At 44.3% G+C, this 20,146-nt stretch overlaps 1 protein-coding gene across 1 annotated transcript; it reads right to left on the bottom strand.

The window, feature by feature from the left end:
• Window positions 1-714: 714 nt before the first annotated feature.
• LOC106611086 (protein LBH) lies at window positions 715-3,701 on the bottom strand. Its single transcript, XM_014210950.3, has 4 exons — window positions 3,607-3,701; window positions 1,790-1,880; window positions 1,329-1,527; window positions 715-1,121 (listed from the first exon to the last, which is right to left on the bottom strand). Exons 2-4 carry the CDS (start codon window positions 1,877-1,879, stop codon window positions 1,048-1,050), a joined length of 363 nt encoding a protein of 120 aa, XP_014066425.1. The 5' UTR covers window position 1,880; window positions 3,607-3,701; the 3' UTR covers window positions 715-1,047.
• Between the last annotated feature and the right edge of the window lie 16,445 nt (window positions 3,702-20,146).

Consider the following 20,146-nt stretch of genomic DNA (forward strand, 5'->3'; position numbering starts at 1 on the left):
ATTAAAATAATAGACATTTGATAAAAATATTCTACACCATATTTATTTTTTCTCTTTCACTCCTTTGCTCTCCAATGCTGCCCTTTTGTTTTTCCAAAGGTGAGCATGTTTGCTGTGCCGAAGGGCTCTTAACAAGGCTGTCAGCTGAAAGGTTACATCCAAAAAGGAAAGAGAGATAGAAAAATAAGATTGAGTCCCTGCCACTCATGTCTGTGTCTAGATGAAGACTGAATCTGACCTATACCAGGAAACCAGATCCACGAGAGCCATCAGACATGGGGATTGTGGATGGTGGGGAGTGGATCGACATGAAGGGGGTGAGAGAGAGAGGGGGAGAAAAGTATAAAGGCAAAGGCTGACAAAATCAACAAAAAAGGTTTGGCAAGCCTAAAGACTTTATTGTTTGTGCAATAACTGAGGCTTCAATCTCCGCACTCACTTTTTGATTGTTTATAAAAACTGCAGATGAGAAAAATGCAGTTGCGGTACATACACAGTATTTTTACTCCCATTGATTGTAACAACTAGGACTATCTCTGGATGTTAGCTGTTGCTTTTTATAGTAGAACAAGTTGAAAGAACTCACTTACACAATCAGAATCATCGTTTTTCACTAGACAGGAATACCCACAGTTGTCACCACTTTATCTAGCTTACATTTTACTTGGAGTACATGCTGGACACAACTTTGAATACTGCTGTTCAAAAACACCTCAGTTCTTACAAAGTACTCCACATTTTTACACTAGGTATCAAAATATCTACAATGAGAGGACAACAAAATTATTCAGTGCTGCGTAGCTGTGATCTAGTCTGCATGTATATGAAACTGCACAAGCAAGCTATTTAAGACAGCTTTACAGACCGCTGTACAGCCTGAAACATCAGAATGAACTCATTGGTTTTCTTGCAGTGCGCAGGGTGTGAGGGTAATGACCCTCCAACGCCCTCCTCCACTCTCCTCAGTGCCCCTGCCCACCTGTCTATCTTTCTTACTCTGGACACATTTACAGTGAGAGCAGCTGTGGAGGTGGATGGATGATCTTCTCAGTTAGATTCCTCCACTACGGCCCCATACACCACTTCACTGCTGTCCTGCACCCCAAGATTCAGATCTTCATCTGGGAGACACATGGAGAGAGGTGTCACAATCAGATAGGGAAAGAGTCTCTCTCTCACACACACACCCACACACACACACACACACACACACACACACACACACACACACACACACACACACACACACACCACACACACACACACACACACACACACACACACACTTTACATTGAGGTAATCAGAATATCATGCCAGGTTATCCTACCTGCGGTCTGGTCCTGTGTGGCCTGAAGAGGAGTGTGTTTGTGGGGCTGCATCCCGCCTGGGGCCTCTACAGAGTTGGGATCCATAGGTGGCCAGCGGAGCTCCCCGCTTTCCACATTGCCCCCATCAGAGGGCTCCACCACAATAGAGGGAAGTCTCTTGGATAGCTTGGGATTCCGCTCATGGGTATCTAGGAAAGTCTGGACACAAGAAGTAGGGTCGATTGACTCTTCATTAGGGTGTTTTACTCTTTCTTATAGGGATTTGAAGTTCAAATCTGAGATCTTTGCAATGAGAGCTCATACAACATTTTACTAGAAAGATCCAAAATGAAAGGCACATTCATAATTAGTAGGCTGTCAATTAATCTCTTGGTTGAGTGACTGTTGATGGATGGATGATGGATGGATGGATGGATGGATGGATGGATGGATGGATGGATTGAGGCAACAGTAGACTCACCTGAAAGGATATGCCCTGATCCCCTGATGCTGCTCCAGCTACACTGAAGTCCTTTATCACAGGTTCCTGTGTGTTCATCACCTCAGTCATCCTATGGACAACAAGGGGACCAAGGCAATACTGCTGTTGTATTACCCTTTTATGCAAAGAAACGGATGTGGTTTATTTCTATAATACATTCATACAGATGTAGGATCTTAATTTGATCACCCTGTTGCAGGAGAACATTCTTGCAATACACTTGTAGTGTATTTGAGGTTTAAAAAGGCTTCTGAAGTTTGTAATTTCCACTTAGAAATTTCAGACTTGATTTTCCCTTATGAAAAATGTATAAACCCCAACAAAAATGTCAATTTATTATAATCCAAATAATAATTCACATTTCCTGTTGCTGCAGGATTATTTTCCTGCTGTAAGAAAACTGTCTCAAATGAAGATCCTACATCTGAATCGCAATTCTACTCAGAGCTACTCAAGTCAATTGTGATGCTTTTTTAATCCCCCTTCTTGGTCATTCTTGCTTCCCTCACTCGCTCAGCTGTTGCTTATTTGATGACAACTTTGATGAGAGAGTACAGTAGTGCCAAGCAAGCCTCTGTGGTCCAACGAGACAGCCCTAATGTTGAAAGTGTTTTGACACAGAAATCATAGTCACTTTACAGGGTCCTGTACTTCCAGTCTCACATGCAAATAAGCATACAGAAACCTGGCACTTCAAGAACAACCTAAACTCAGAAAATATTAAGACTGTGTAGCAGAAACTTGTCTGAAGAAGGCTTCTTTTTTTTTTCTTTTTTTTTGTTGTTGATGCGAACGTAAGCAGCGTATGAAATGGGAATGACAGTCTGTGTGATTTTCTGAGTATAGCAGTTGGCAAAGTTTGGAAAAAGACAGCTGATTTGGTTGTTTTCAAGTGTGTACTATGTAGTAATTACTGATGATATGAAAGTCTGAATTCTGTCCTTTAAACCTGGATGTGTTTTGTTTTTTCTTCCTTGTGTCGTATTACTATGGTATATTTTCAAGCTAATTGCTCCTATAATCCTACTCAAAGCACATATTGTCCCTAGATGGAATTCCTGTGGTCACTTTGTGTCGTGACCCCTCAGCCGTCTTCGCTCCAAGGGAAAGGCTTCTCTTATTCAATAGCAGTTGTGAAGTCATATTAGCATGGTTCAATGTAATTGCGAAAGCTTTGGTACACATTGCTGTGGGTTAAGAGTTGGTATGTAGTGTTACCCCATACAAACACATCTACCTACTGTAATGATGGCATGACACCAACAGACATCAAGTTAAAATAAAATACCACAGCATGATGTGACTAGGAGGAAAGGTGTGTGAGTGATAAGATGGATGCAGATGGAAAGAATGTCATCAAGGTGCATCCAACTATTCAAAAGCAAAGTCGGCATAGGTTCAAATACAGTAAGTGTAATCTTTACTATTGTCCTATTTCAGAGCCAAGCAATATTGTTTAGCTGGACTAACTACTAAAATGCACTCACCTATATCCAATCCTTTCATATTAGTAAGGACTAAGAAATATGGCATAGGAAAGGAGGCAGCTCTTAGTATTAAGACGCACCCATGTCATACCTTGACACAATGTAGTTGCAATTGTCCAGCTCTGTCCGAAATGCAGACCCAATAGACTCAGTGATCTATCAGTGCTAAACTGTAAAACACTACATTTGAACACTCTATTCTCTATTATTATAGGATATTTGTGTTTGTCCTAAGCCATTTGTTGATAAACACAAACTGTTTATAGGCTACTAACTCTAACTGTGTGCACCTTAATCATGAATGTCTACCTGTTTGGAGCGTTTACGTCCTTCAAAGCGGAGTTGAGGAAGATGTTTTTTTCAGAATGTCTTTTTTTCGAGAGAGAGAAATCCGAGAGACAAGTGTCCTTATACACAGTGATGTTCCGAATGAAGTTTCCTCAGCACGCGAGTACTGGAGTATGCGCACTTGCGCAGTCGGGTGACTCGTCTGACACCATTGCCTACTGAGAGACCACAGGTAGGATAGAGACAAGAGAATAATTGATTATTCTGCCAAAATTATTACCCAAGAGTGTACACTTGGACAGTTGCGATTTTAACATGTACATCTTGGTGGGGCAAAATAATCGAACAAATATTAACGCATGCCAGTAAAGCCACTACACAACACCAAACAATACATTACTTGAACTATAACAGTGACAAAAGGTACCCACAAACTGTTAGGGCCTACATAGAGCTGTCCCAACAGCAGAGCTTTCTTTTCAGCACCATGGAGTGAATCCTTACCACTGCTACACCTGGCTATCAGCGGAGCCTTGTCTGGCAGCAAAACAGTTCATTCAGACTCATTTACTGCCGTTTAAAAAACATTGCTGATATGGCTGACTTGCTTAACTCTCTTACATCTAGACGTTCCGCTAGCGGAACACCTGCTCCAATATCCAATGATGGGCGTGGCGCGAAATACAAACTCCTCGAAAATCCGAAAACTTCAATTTTTCAAACATATGACTATTTTACAGCATTTTAAAGACAAGACTCTCCTTTATCTAACCACACTGTCCGATTTCAAAAAGGCTTTACAACGAAAGCAAAACATTAGATTATGTCAGGAGAGTACCCAGCCAGAAATAATCAGACACCCATTTTTCAAGCTAGCATATAATGTCACAAAAAACAAAACCACAGCTAAATGCAGCACTAACCTTTGATGATCTTCATCAGATGACACTCCTAGGACATTATGTTATACAATACATGCATGTTTTGTTCAATCAAGTTCATATTTATATAAAAAAACAGCTTTTTACATTAGCATGTGACGTTCAGAACTAGCATTCCCACCGAACACTTCCGGTGAATTTACTAAATTACTCACGATAAACGTTCACAAAAAACATAACAATTATTTTAAGAATTATAGATACAGAACTCCTTTATGCAATCGCGGTGTCCGATTTTAAAATAGCTTTTCGGTGAAAGCACATTTTGCAATATTCTGAGTAGATAGCTCGCCATCACGGGCTAGCTATTTTGACACCCACCAAGTTTGGTACTCACCAAACTCAGATTTACTATAAGAAAAATTGGATTACCTTTGCTGTTCTTCGTCAGAATGCACTCCCAGGACTTCTACTACAACAACAAATGTTGATTTGGTTCCAAATAATCCATAGTTATATCCAAATAGCGGCGTTTTGTTCGTGCGTTCAAGACACTATCCGAAGGGTAACGAAGGGTGACGCGCGGATGCGTATCGTGACAAAAAATGTCAAAATATTCCATTACCGTACTTCGAAGCATGTCAAACGCTGTTTAAAATCAATTTTTATGCGATTTTTCTCGTAAAATAGCGATAATATTCCGACCGGGAGTCGTTGTTTTCGTTCAAAGACTGATAATCTACAATGGACTCTTCACGTGCACGCGCGCACCCGTCTCATTGTTCTCAGATCGACCACTTACCAAATGCGCTACTGTTTTTCAGCCATGGGCTGCAAAGTCATCATTCAACGTTCTGGCGCCTTCTGAGAGCCTATGGGAGCCTTAGAAAATGTCACGTTACAGCAGAGATCCTTTGTTTTGGATAGAGATTAATGACATTGCACGTGTGGAATGGTCGTTAAGACAGTAACAGCTTACAGACGGTAGGCAATTCAGGTCACAGTTAGGAAAACTTAGGACACTAAAGAGGCCTTTCTACTGACTCTTAAAAACACCAAAAGAAAGATGCCCAGGGTCCCTGCGCATCTGCATGAACGTGCCTTAGGAATGCTGCAAGGAGGCATGAGGACTGCAGATGTGACCAGGGCAATAAATTGCAATGTCCGTACTGTGAGACGCCTAAGACAGCGCTACAAGGAGACAGGGCGGACAGCTGATCGTCCTCGCAGTGGCAGACCACGTGTAACAACACCTGCACAGGATCGGTACATCCGAACATCACACCTGCGGGACAGGTACAGGATGGCAACAACAACTGCCCGAGTTACACCAAGAACGCACAATCCCTCCATCAGTGCTCAGACTGTCCGCAATAGGCTGAGAGAGGCTGGACTGAGGGCTTGTGCCCAGAAACAGGCCTCCTGCATGTCTTCCCAGCCCTGCACGTCCTGTGCCTACGCCCAGAACCAGGCCTCCTGCATGTCTTCCCATCCTGGTCAAGCCCGTGCCTCCTCCTCGGACCAGTCCTCCAGTGGGTTTCCCCATCTTGGTTAAGCCTGTGCCTCCTCCTCGGACCAGGCCTCCAGTGGGTCTCCCCATCCTGGTCTGTCCTGTGCCTGCTCCACGGACCAGGCCTCCAGTGGGTCTCCCCATCCTGGTCAGTCCTATGCCACCTCCCAGGACTAGGCCTCCAGTGGGTTCTCGCCAATCCAGAGCCGCCAGAGCAGCCCGCCATCAGGAGCTGCCAGAGCCGCCCGCCAGTCAGGAGCTGCCAGAGCCGCCCGCCAGTCAGGAGCTGCCAGAGCCGCCCGCCAGTCAGGAGCTGCCAGAGCCGCCCGCCAGTCAGGAGCTGCCAGAGCCGCCCGCTATTCAGGAGCTGCCAGAGCCGCCCGCCTGTCAGGAGCTGCCAGATCGGCCAGTCTGCCCGGAGCTGCCAGAGCGGCCCGTCTGCCCGGAGCTGCCAGAGCGGCCCGTCTGCCCGGAGCTGCCAGAGCGGCCCGTCTGCCCGGAGCTGCCAGAGCGGCCCGTCTGCCCGGAGCTGCCAGAGCGGCCCGTCTGTCCGGATCTGCCAGAGCGGCCCGTCTGTCCGGATCTGCCAGAGCGGCCCGCCTGTCCGGATCTGCCAGAGTGCCCCGCCTGTCCGGATCTGCCAGAGTGGCCCGCCTGTCCGGATCTGCCAGAGTGGCCCGCCTGTCCGGATCTGCCAGAGTGGCCCGCCTGTCCGGATCTGCCCTATTGGCCCGCCTGTCCGGATCTGCCAGAGTGGCCCGCCGTTCCGGATCTGCCAGAGTGGCCTGCCTGTCCGGATCTGTCATCGCCGTCCGCCAGCCGGGCGCAGCCAGGGTCATCCACCAGTCAGGCGCAGCAAGGGTCGTCGGCCAGCCGGGCGCAGCCAGGGACACCCGCCAGCCGGGCGCAGCCAGGGTCATCCGTCAGCCGGGCGCAGCAAGGGTCGCCCGCCAGCCGGGCGCAGCCAGAGACACCCGCCAACCAGTCGCGGCAAGAATTGCCCGCCAGTCGGGCGAGGTCAGGGGTGCCACTTAAGTGGACTATGTCAGGGATGGAGCGGAGTCCACGTCCCGCACCTGAGCTGCCTCCCATATAGGTGGGTTGGGGAGGGGGGGTGTAGCACTGTGCCGTCGTTGACGGCAGCCACCCTCCCTTCCCTCCCTTTTTTGTTTAGGGTATTTTTCTGGTTGTTTTGGGGTTTTTCTGTGTTTTGTGTAGGTGCATTCCGGGGTCTGCACCTTTGGGGGGGGGGGGGGTACTGTCACGTCCTGACCAGTATAGAGTATATTTGGTTATTGTAGTTTGGTCAGGACGTGGCAGAGGTTAGTTGATGTATGTATTATGGGTTTGTCACTGGTCTATGTCTGTGTTTCTATGTCTAGTTGATTGGGGTTGGACTCTCAATTGAAGGCAGGTGTGTTGAGTTGCCTTTGATTGGGAGTCCTATATAGTAGGGTGTGTTTGTCTTTGTTTTCGTGGGTAGTTGTTTGAGAGCACTGCTTTTTGTTGAGCCTGCTTTCACTGTTTCATGTCGTTAGTTTGTTTATTGTTTTCTTCCGTGGTGTTCACATTATTTTATAAATAAATATGCTGAGCACGAAACCCGCTGCGCATTGGTCCCTTTCTCTCTACGGCGACAAACGTGACACCACCAGCCATACTGCTCGTTCTGTGCGTGATTTCCTGCAAGACAGGAATGCCAGTGTTCTACCATGGCTAGCGAAGAGCCCGGATCTCAATCCCATTGAGCACGTCTGGGACCTGTTGGATCGGAGGGTGAGGGCTAGGGCCATTCCCCCCAGAAATGTCCGGGAACTTGCAGGTGCCTTGGTGGAAGAGTGGGGTAACATCTCACAGCAAGAACTGGCAAATATGGTGCAGTCCATGAGGAGGAGATGCACTGCAGTACTTAATGCAGCTGGTGGCCACACCAGATACTGACTGTTGCTTTTGATTTTGACCCCCCCCCCCCCCTTTGTTCAGGGACACATTATTACATTTGTTAGTCCCATGTCTGTGGAACTTGTTCAGTTTATGTCTCAGTTGTTGAATCTTATGTTCATACAAATATTTACACATGTTAAGTTTGCTGAAAATAAACGCAGTTGACAGTGAGAGGACGTTTCTTTTTTTGCTGCGTTTATAACTATTTGTTCAGCACTTTGAAATGTGCAGTGACAGAATTCAGAACATGGGCCGTTCTTACAGTATTCTCTATGTACACCAAGTCAGAACCGTAGGATAAGTAAAAGGGGCATATAAGCAGACAACGAAAGCTCTTACAATAGTCAAGGATTACATTTCTCTAGAACTGGCTATAGGCTACATCTGCACAACCAAGTCAGAACAGTAGGCTAAGTTATGAGGGGAAAAGGGACCAAATTATTAGGGTGAGGCACATGGGCTACTAACAGCGTACTACACAACATAACAGACACTTAGTATTACTTTCTAGGCTACAGTATACAAACCTCCCTGGCATATTACATAATTTATGCAGCAGCATACAATACATTTTTGGACTCATATTGTTGTGCTGTGCTCACTTGAACAGGAAGGTGGGCGGCAGTCCTTCTTGTGGGCAAATTTTGTCATCAAACTTTGTCATCAAAGTCTGGCTTTCTGTATTTATGGTGCTTTCAAGACAACTGTAAACTCGGAAAAAAACAAGGTTGAATCATGACATCAGTGATCATCAGGCCAGAGCTCTAGAAAGAGGCCCAAGTTCCTGACTTGGAATTCCGAGTCGAGTTGGATGACTGTTCAAAACGCATTTTCCCAGTCGGCGCTCGTTTTTTTCAGAGTTCCCAGTTGTCTTGAACTCACTGAAGTCTAACATTTCTCAGTTCTGAGTTTCCAGTTGTTTTGAATGAGGCAGAAGTCATGCTGGATTGACAGCATGGCCAATGAATTCAACCTTTTCTGGTCCATTGTGTTGAATGTTTATCCTTTTAAGCTTGGAAAAGAGACCCTTAAACCCAGACTTGGCCCACACACCCACTCCACTGAATAGCAAGATAGTGATTGCTTTGCAACGCTTGTAGTTAGCCATTGATTCCTTCCAAATCAGTCATTGCTGAATTTGCTATTTCCAACTTGTTGTGTAATGTTAATGTCCAATGGCCAATGAGCACCGATACGTATTATCTATAATTTATCTTCATATGACAAGGATTGAAAAGGATTTGCCAGTAGATTGTCGACTTGATTCATGATGATGACTGCTTGTCGAGCTTGCTAGGTAAGATTTTGAAAGTATGATGTTGACATGATCAGTCCAATCAAAGCTATGATAGAAAAACGTGATTTGACGTAATTTTATCTGTGCCCAATGACCTTGAGCCTTCTTGGATGAGCACTTCTAATGTAATCCTATGGCAGCACCCAAGGAGCTTGAATTTTCGAGCTCTCCCCGTAACTTTTGTGGTGAAGTAATGTCCCCATGAGTGACAGAACGCTGAGCCAATCACTGCACAACTAGAGAACATTACCAACGCCCTATGGTCTGTATTTTCCGCTGGCTGCCCCACTACCACAAAAAGCACTGAGCTAGGCTGAAACACCTGCATTTTGGAGCTGACTTACTCAAGAAAGCAAACAAGAGACCATGTTTGTATGCAGCTTTATTAACAAAAATATATATTTTTTTACATTGTTTGCAAACTGATATGTGACACGTATTATATATATATACAGTTGAAGTCGGAAGTTTACATACACTTAGGTTGGAGTCATTAAAACTCGTTTTTCAAACACTCCACAAATTTCTTGTTAACAAACTATAGTTTTGGCAAGTCGGTTAGGACATCGACTTTCTGCATGACACAAGTCATTTTTCCAACAATTGTTTACAGACAGATTATTTCACTTAAAATTCACTGTATCACAATTCCAGTGGGTCAGAAGTTTACATACACTAAGTTGACTGTGCCTTTAAACAGCTTGGAAAATTCCAGAAAATGATGTCATGGCTTTAGAAGCTTCTGATAGGCTAATTGACATTATTTGAGTCAATTGGAGGTGTACCTGTGGATGTTTTTCAAGGCCTACCTTGAAACTCAGTGCCTCTTTGATTGACATCATGAGAAAATCAAAAGAAATCTGCCAAGACCTCAGAAAAGAATTGTAGACCTCCACAAGTCTGGTTCATCCTTGGGAGGAATTTCCAAACGTCTGAAGGTACCACGTTCATCTGTACAAACAATAGTACGCAAGTATAAACACCATGGGACCACGCAGCCGTCATACCGCTCAGGAAGGAGACGCGTTCAGTCTCCTTGAGATGAACGCACTTTGGTGCAAATCAATCCCAGAACAACAGCAAAGGACCTTGTGAAGATGCCGGAGGAAAAGGTACAAAAGTATCTATATTCACAGTAAAATGAGTCCTATATCGACATAACCTGAAAGGCCACTCAGCAAGGAAGAAGCCACTGCTCCAAAACCACCATAAAAAAGCCAGACTACGGTTTGCAAATGCACATGGGGACAAAGATCGTACTTTGTGGAGAAATGTCCTGTGGTCTGATGAAACAAAAATAGAAGTGTTTGGCCATAATGACCATCGTTATGTTTGGAGGAAAAAGGGGGACGCTTGCAAGCCGAAGAAAACCATCCCAACTGTGAAGCACGGGGGTGGCAGCATCATGCTGTGGGAGTGCTTTGCTGCAGGAGGGGCTGGTACATTTCACAAAATAGATGGCATCATGAGGTAGGAAAATTATGTGGATATATTGAAGCAACATTTCAAGACATCATTCAGGAAGTTAAAGTTTGGTCGCAAATGGGTCTTCCAAATGGACAATGACTCCAAGCATACTTCCAAAGTTGTGGCAAAATGGCTTAAGGACAACAAAGTCAAGGTATTGGAGTGGCCATCACAAAGCCCTGACCTCAATCCTATAGAAACTTTGTGGTCAGAACTGAAAAAGCGTGTGAGGGCAAGGAGGCCTACAAACCTGACTCAGTTACACCAGCTCTGTCAGGAGGAATGGGACAAAATTCACCCAACTTATTGAGGGAAGCTTGTGGAAGGCTACCTGAAACCATTGACCCAAGTAAAACAATTTAAAGGCAATGCTACCAAATACTAATTGAGTGTATGTAAACTTCTGACCCACTGGGAATGTGATGAAAGAAATAAAAGCTGAAATAAATGATTCTCTCTACTACCATTCTGACATTTCACATTCTTAAAATAAAGTGATGATCCTAACTGACCTAAGACAGGGAATTTTTACTAGGAATAACTGTCAGGAATTGTGAAAAACTAAGTTTAAATGTATTTGGCTAAGGTATACAGTGAGGGGAAAAAGTATTTGATCCCCTGCTGATTTTGTACGTTTGCCCACTGACAAAGAAATGATCAGTCTATAATTTTAATGGTAGGTTTATTTGAACAGTGAGAGACAGAATAACAACAAAAAAATCCAGAAAAACGCATGTCAAAAATGTTATAAAATTATTTGCATTTTAATGAGGGAAATAAGTATTTGACCCCTCTGCAAAACATGACTTAGTACTTGGTGGCAAACCCCTTGTTGGCAATTACAGAGGTCAGATGTTTCTTGTAGTTGTCCACCAGGTTTGCACACATCTCAGGAGGGATTTTGTCCCACTCCTCTTTGCAGATCTTCTCCAAGTCATTAAGGTTTCGAGGCTGACGTTTGGCAACTCGAACCTTCAGCTCCCTCAACAGATTTTCTATGGGATTAAGGTCTGGAGACTGGCTAGGCCACTCCAGGACCTTAATGTCCTTCTTCTTGAGCCACTCCTTTGTTGCCTTGGCCGTGTGTTTTGGGTCATTGTCATGCTGGAATACCCATCCACAACCCATTTTCAATGCCCTGGCTAAGGGAAGGAGGTTCTCACCCAAGATTTGACGGTACATGGCCCCGTCCATTGTCCCATTGATGCGGTGAAGTTGTCCTGTCCCCTTAGCAGAAAAACACCCCCAAAGCATAATGTTTCCACCTCCATGTTTGACATGGGGATGGTGTTCTTGGGGTCATAGGCAGCATTCCTCCTCCTCCAAACACGGCGAGTTGAGTTGATGCCAAAGAGCTCCATTTTGGTCTCATCTGACCACAACACTTTCACCAGTTGTCCTCTGAATCATTCAGATGTTCATTGGCAAACTTCAGACGGGGATGTATATGTGCTTTCTTGAGCAGGGGGACCTTGCGGGCGCTGCAGGATTTCAGTCCTTCACGGCGTAGTGTGTTACCAATTGTTTTCTTGGTGACTATGGTCCCAGCTGCCTTGAGATCATTGACAAGATCCTCCCGTGTAGTTAGGGCTGATTCCTCACCATTCTCATGATCATTGCAACTCCACGAGGTGAGATCTTGCATGGAGCCCCAGGCCGAGGGAGATTAACAGTTCTTTTGTGTTTCTTCCATTTGCGAATAATCGCACCAACTGTTGTCACCTTCTCACCAAGCTGCTTGGCGATGGTCTTGTAGCCCATTCCAGCCTTGTGTAGGTCTACAATCTTGTCCCTGACATCCTTGGAGAGCTCTTTGGTCTTGGCCATGGTGGAGAGTTTAGAATCTGATTGATTGATTGCTTCTGTGGACAGGTGTCTTTTATACAGGTAACAAACTGAGATTAGGAGCACTCCCTTTAAGAGTGTGCTCCTAATCTCAGCTCGTTACCAGTATAAAAGACACCTGGGAGCCAGAAATCTTTCTGATTGAGAGGGGGTCAAATACGTATTTCCCTCATTAAAATGCAAATCAATTTATAACATTTTTGACATGTTTTTCTGGATTTTTGTTGTTGTTATTCTCTCTCTCACTGTTCAAATAAACCTACCATTAAAATTATAGACTGATCATTTCTTTGTCACTGGGCAAACGTATCAAATCAGCAGGGGATCAAATACTTTTTTCCCTCAATGTATGTAAACTTCCGACTTCAACTGTATATACAGTACCAGTCAAAAGTTTGAGTTTTTCTTTAGTTTTACTATTTTCTACATTGTAGAATAATGGTGAAGACATCAAAACTATGAAATAACAAATATGGAATCATGTAGTAACCAAAAAAAAGTGTTAAACAAATCAAATTATATTTAATATTTGAGATTTTTCAAAGTTGCCACCCTTTGCCTTGATGACAGCTTTGCACACTCTTGGCATTCTCTCAACCAGCTTCACCTGGAATGCAGTCTTGAAGGAGTTCCTACACTTGTTGGCTGCTTTTCCTTCACTCTGCTGTCCAACATATCCCAAACCATCTAATTTGGTTTGAGGTCGGGTGATTTTGCAGGCCAGGTCATCTGACGCAGCACTCCATCACTCTCCTTCTTGGTCAAATAACCCTTACACAGCCTGGAGGTGTGTTGGGTCATTGTGCTGTTGAAAAACAAATGATAGTCCCACTAAGTGCAAACCAAATGGGATGGCGTATTGCTTCAGAATGCTGTTGTAGCCATGCTGGTTAAGTGTGCCTTGAATTCTAAATAAATCACTGACAGTGTCACCAGAAAAGCACCCCCACACCATTACATCTCCCCCAACAGATCCACAGATGCCCTTTCCCACTTGGACAAAAGGAACACCTACGTGAGCATGCTGTTCATTGACTACAGCTCAGCGTTCAACACCATAGTGCCCTCCAATCTCATCACTAAACTAAGGACCCTGGAACTGAACACTTCCCTTCTGCAACTGGATACTGGACTTCCTAACAGGATGCCACCAGGTGTTGAGGGATAGGCAACAACACATTCGCCACGCTGACTCTCAACACTAGAGCCCCTCAGGAGTGTGTGCTTAGTCCCATCCTATACTCCTTGTTAGAGGTCTTCACAGTCCTACCTGTACCCGAATACCGAGACCCGATCCGGGACCTGAGCGGGTCCGGATCCATAATCCATAAAAATGTCACAGGTTTGGGTCGGATCAGATATAATTGTCACGGGTCACAGGTATGTGTAATTTTAACTGACTTGTCTGGAAGCGCCTGTATAGACCCAAATGCAACTGCTGCAAAAGAGAGAGAGATACATTTTAGCATTTATGCTGCTGCTCTTGCTTTTCACTAGAGTGGAGCGTGGCGTGTGTAGTTTGTTGTTGTTGTTGGTCAATCATAAGTCATCAAAGCGGCAATAGGCTACAGGCTATAGCCTCCGTGTGTGGCAAAAGTTAGGAGATATCTAATCAATGGAAGATGGAATTGAAATGACTGGATTAAAAGTTAAAGGAGAAGGATGGGCTACAATGACCAAGAACCACAACAGGTAGGCTGCTACTTAATATTCTGATTGGATTTGTTGTTATTTGTAACTGTACGATGAGAAAGCGCATGCACTGCAGCCTTAATTAGTCTAGCTAGGTAACTTTAACTAGCTTAACTAGCTTGTCCCGGTTTGATGCAGTCAAGACAGGTACTATGTAATCATATTTTATGATAACCTAGCTATGGCAGCTATTAGTCTACTGTAGCGCGAGTTGGCTTGGTTGGTTACTGTCTCTGTCTCTCCCTCTCTCCTCCCTGCTCCCTGTGTCACTCGCTCACAGTACAGCCCCTCCCCCGAATGCTAGAGTGGCACCTCAGTCTCCCTCCTCTCATGCTTTATCAGCTCCGGTTAAGGAAGTAGCTTAAAAAATAAATGTTCTGCTGCTTCCCTCACTCTGGATCTGGATCCAACCAGGTCTATACGGAACGGGTCTAGTTGTCCTCGGGTCAGTTTGGAACGGGTCTCTGTATTTAAAAAAATAAGCTATGCATATCGGGTGGGAACGCTCCAAGTCCATTTTGGAACGGGTCCAACTTTTTGGACCAGTGAAGATCTCTACTCCCTGTTCACCCACAACTGAGTGGCCGCACACAACTCAAACACCATCATTAAGTTTGCAGCCGACACGACGGTGATAGGCCTAATCACCGACGACGATGAGACATCCTATAGGGAGGAGTTCAGAGACCTGGCAATGTGGCAAACTGGCTGCATCATCGCTTGGTATGTCAACTGCGTGGCATCCGACCAGAAAGGCGCTACAGAGGGTAGCGCAGAAGGCCCATTACATCACTGTGGCCAAGCTCCCTGCCATCCAGAACCTCTTATACCAGGCGGTGTCAGAGGAAGGCCCTAAAAATTGTCAAAGTCTCCAGCCACCCAAGTCATAGACAATTCTCTCTGCTACCGCACGGTAAGCGGTACCGATGCACCAAGTCTGGAACCAACAAGACCCTGAACAGCTACCCCAAGCCATAAGACTGCTTAATGCCTCCCGAGTGGCGCAGTGCCATTAGAGATCCTGGTTCGAGTCCAGGCACTGTAGCAGCCGGCCGCGACCGGGAGACCCATGAGGCGGCGCACAATTGGCCCAGCGTCGTCCGGGTTAGGGGAGGGTTTGGCCGGCAGGGATGTTCTTGTCCCATCGCGCACTAGCGACTCCTGTGGCAGGCTGGGCGCAACGCATGCTGAGACGTCGCCAGATGTACGGTGTTTCCTCCGAAACATTTGTGTGTCTGGCTTCCGGGTTAAGCGGGCATTGCGTCAAGAAGCAGTGTGGCTTGGCTGGGTTGTGTTTCAGAGGACGCACGGCTCTCGACCTTCGCCTCTCCCGAGTCCGTACGGGAGTTGCAGTGATGGGACAAGACTGTAACTATCAATTGGATACCACGAAATTTGGGAGAAAAATGGGTATAATAATAAAATGTAAAAATAATGTTTAAAAGACTGTTTAATCGTTTGTTAAATAGTTAACCAAATAGCTACCTGGAATATATACTGTGCATTCGGAAAGTATTCGGAAAGTATTCAGGACCCTTAACTTTTTTTCACATTTTGTTACGTTACAGCCTTATTCTAAAATGTATTACATTGTTTTTTCCCTCATCAATCTACAATACCTCATAATGACAAAGCAAAAATTGTTTTTTAGAAATGTTTGCAAATTTACAAAAAATACAAAGCTGAAATATCACATTTACATAAGTATTCAGACCCTTTACTCAGTACTTTGTTGAAGCACCTTTGGTAGCGATTAAAGCCTTGAGTCTTCTTGGGTATGACGCTACAAGCTTGGCACACCTGTATTTGGGGAGTTTCTCCCATTCTTCTCTGAAGATCCTCTCACGCTCTATCAGGTTGGATGGGGAGCATCGCTGCACAGCTATTTTCAGGTCTCTCCAGAGATGTATGATCGGGTTCAAGTCCGGTCTCTGGCTGGGCCACTCAAGGACATTCAGAGACTTGTCCCGAAGCCACTCCTGCGTTGCCTTGGCTGTGTGCTTAGGGTCGTTGTCCTGTTGGAAGGTGAGGCTTCGCCCCCAGTCTAAGGCCCTGAGCGCTCTGGAGCAGGTTTTCATCAAGGATCTCTCTGTACATTGCTCCGTTCATCTTTCCCTAGATCCTGACTAGTCTCCCAGTCCCTGCCGCTGAAAACAATCCCCACAGCATGATGCTACCATCACCATGCTTCACCGTAGGGATGGTGTCAGGTCTCCTCCAGACATGACGCTTGCCATTCAGGCCAAAGAGTTCAATCTTGGTTTCATCAGATCAGAGAATCTTGTTTCTCATGGTCTGAGAGTCCTTTAGGTTCCTTTTGGCAAACTCCAAGCGGGCTGTCATGTGCCTTTTACTGAGGAGTGGCTTCTGTCTGGCCACTTTACCATAAAGTCCTGATTGGTGGAGTGCTGCAGAGATTGTTGTCCTTCTGGAAGGTTCTCCCATCTTTTATATTTTTATTTCATTTAATTTAACCTTTATTTAACTATGCCAGTCAGTTAAGAACAAATTCTTATTTACAATGACGGCCTACCAAAAGGCAAAAGGCCTCCTGCGGGGACGGGGTCTGGGATTTAAAAAAAAATATATATATATATAGGGCAAAACACCACAACACTACATAAAGAGAGACCTAAGACAACAACATAGCTTGGCAGAAACACATGACAACACAGCATGGTAGCAACACAACATGACAACAACATGGCAGCAACACAGAGTAACTCTGGAGCTCTTGAAACCGGTGTGAAATGGCTAGCTAGTGGGGTGCACGCTAATGCCGGTTCAATCTGTGACGTCACTCGCTCTGAGACCTTGAAGTAGTTGTTTCCCTTGCTCTGAAAGGGCTGCAGCTTTTGTGGAGCAATAGGTAACGATGCTTCGTGGGAGGCAGTTGTTGATGTGTTCAGAGGATCCCTGGTTCGAGCCCAGGTTGGGGTGAGGAGAGGGACGGAAGCAACACTGTTACATTGATGCTGTTGACCCGGATCACTGGTTGCTGCCTAAAAGGAGGAGGTCAAAAGGGGGGTGAGTGTAACCGGTGTGAAATGGGTAGCTAGTTAGCAGGGTGCGCGCTAATAGCGTTTCAATCTGTGACGTCACTCGCTCTGAGACCTTGAAGTAGTTGTTTCCCTTGCTCTGCAAGAGCCGTGGCTTTTGTGGAGTGATAGGTAACGATGCTTTGTGGGAGGCAGTTGTTGATGTGTGCAGAGGGTCCCTGGTTTGAGCCCAGGTTGGGGTGAGGAGAGGGACGGAAGCAACACTGTTACACTCTGTCAGAGTGACCATTGGGTTCTTGGCCTCCTCCCTGACCAAGGCCCTTCTTCCCTGATTGCTCAGTTTGGCCAGACGGCCAGCTCTAGGAAGAGTGTTGGTGGTTCCAAACTTTTCTTGGGGACCTTCAATGCTGCAGAAATGTTTTGTTACTCTTCCCCAGATCTGTGCTTCGACACAATCTTGTCTCGGAGCTCTAAGGACAATTCCTTCGATCTCATGGCTTGGTTTTTGCTCTGACATGCACTGTCAACTGTGGGACCTTATATAGACTGGTGTGTGCCATTCCAAATCATGTCCAATCAATTAAATTTACCACAGGTGGACTCCAATCAAGTTGTAGAAACATCTCAACGATGATCAATGGAAACAGGATGTACCTGAGCTCAATTTCGAGTCTCAAAGCAAAGGGTCTGAATACTTGTGTAAATAAGGTATTTCTGTTTTTCATTTTTAATAAACGTGCAAAAATTTCTAAAAACCTGTATTTGCATTGTTATTATGGTGTATTGTGTGTAAATTGATGAGGAAAAAAAACAATTTAATACATTTTAGATTAAGGCTGTAACGTGACAGAATATGAAAAAAGGGAAGGGGTCTGAATACTTTCCGAATGCACTGTATGTATGCATTGACCCTTTTTGCACTAACTTTTTCACTCATCACATACACTGCTGCTACTGTTTACTATATGTCACTTAATTCCTAATTACATCTATATATCTACCTCAATTACCTTGTACCCCTGCACATCGACTTGATACTGGTACCCCTTGTACAGTATATAGCCAAGTTATCGTTAGTCGTTGTGTATCTAATATTATTACGCGTTTCACTTTTCTATTATTTCTCTTGTTTCTGCATTGTTGGGACAGGCCCGTGAGTAAGCATTTCACTGTAAAATCCCGACGCTCTGTTTTAACATTTAGAAACGTTTATAATCCCTGCTTGCGCTATGGTTTTTGGAAATGTTTGGAACTTAACTTTCGTAGGAAAAATTATTTTTGAAACACAAAAGATAAACTTACTATGCACCATTTTAATGGAATCCCACGGAGGTGTTTTGCATTGCACATTTACCTGAACTAGCCTAAAACAACAACTGAGCTAATGGAAACTCGGGAGGGAAGAAAAAAAATACATTGGCTCATGTAGCTGTTATTACACAAAAAGACTGTGTAAATCTGTAAAACAGCTAATAACAAGACATTTTGGCCTGATAATTAAGTTGAGTATTCAAGGTTTCCAAAACCGTATCATAATCAAGGATCAATTTGTTTCTAGATAGAGCATTTCACACTTAAATAATCCCCTCAGCTAATCAAAAGGGATGTGGAATGACTCCAATGCAATGCAATTGGAGTCATGATAAGGGCAACTGTCTACCATTCATAGCCTCCATGACTAAACACCCTTGCCAGTGTCTTATATGTCAAGTTTCACGTCATCTCAATTGCAATTCAAAGGCCAGGCATTCTTCAGTTGTAACACCACACATCTGGAGTTTGTGAGATTTCCCTATCTTTTCCGTGTCTTCAATTCAAATTTGATCATGGGAAATTCCACGATAACGGATTTATGCTGATACTCAGTTTTTTTACTTGAAAATGTCTGCCAAACAAAAACCATTGATTTCAAAGTTTAATAAACCATACAACTCTATGCACAATGACTACTTTGAACAATTTACACAGTCAATCAAATTAAATAAAACAGTTACTGGAAAAACTGTGCAGATGCAAAGTTTGGCAACAGAATTACAATAAAATCTCCCTCAGTTTTATTTCTATTAACAAACTTTGTATCTGCACAGTTATTCCTTTAAATTTGTTTTTGTACAATTTTCAATGAAAATTGTGAAAAGTAGTTCTTGTGCATAACATTGTATGGTTTGTAAAACATTGAAATCAAGGTTTTTTGTTTGGTATACATTTTAAAGTGAAAAGTCTCTTGAGTAATTCTGTTGCCATGGAATTTCCCTTAAGTCACTTTCAATTGAAACAGATCCCACAAATGGAGATGCTATGACATTATTGGACATCACATACATAGCAGCCTACCCTGTGTGTTGTACCATTCATATTTGTATTACATTATGAAGCTCACTCATTTTCCCTCAGAGCAGGTGAACAGTTAACTGGCTATCTACCTCCCTCTTTTTATGCAATATGGAAAGAGTAGGCTACAGTAGGCTACTGTAGGCCTACAGTTACAACACTTGGATATAGGGTTGTGTTTATGTTGTGTGTAGATAGGGCAATTGGAGAACTGGTTAACAGTCAGTGGTCTGTCTGACTGATTCATTGTGGAGCTGCTGATGTAGCTACGAGATATCACTGTCATCCCTGCTGCCATCCTCTCAGGCACGGACAACTTTACTGACACTGCTCTTACACAGCTGAGTGCCAAATTCATTCTGAGCCATATGATTAGAACACTACTAACCTCTAGTGACAGCATTCAAGTACTACTGCATCAGTTCATTCCGTTGCTGCATGCAACATGATTGAAACACTTCAACGTACTTCCTCAAGCAAACATACAGCTTTGCAAATGTTCCTACCATCCACATTAAATGGGAGGCATTTAGTCATGTTTATTCACTAATAGTTGCAAACCTCTCCTCTCCTAGACATCTAACTAAGCCTGCCT

Source organism: Salmo salar, chromosome 09 (assembly GCF_965601325.2).
Source record: "Salmo salar chromosome 09, fSalSal1, whole genome shotgun sequence".
NCBI classification, from domain to species: Eukaryota; Metazoa; Chordata; class Actinopteri; order Salmoniformes; family Salmonidae; genus Salmo; species Salmo salar.

Excerpts from the sequence above, each read along its gene's own strand:
- LOC106611086 (XM_014210950.3), bottom strand. The coding sequence starts at position 1,879 with ATGACTGAGGTGATGAACACACAGGAACCTGTGATAAAGGACTTCAGT. Across the intron at positions 1,528-1,789 it reads ATCAGGGCATATCCTTTCAG|ACTTTCCTAGATACCCATGA; the intron begins GTGAGTCTACTG and ends TCTTGTGTCCAG. Across the intron at positions 1,122-1,328 it reads CACACAGGACCAGACCGCAG|ATGAAGATCTGAATCTTGGG; the intron begins GTAGGATAACCT and ends TGTGTCTCCCAG.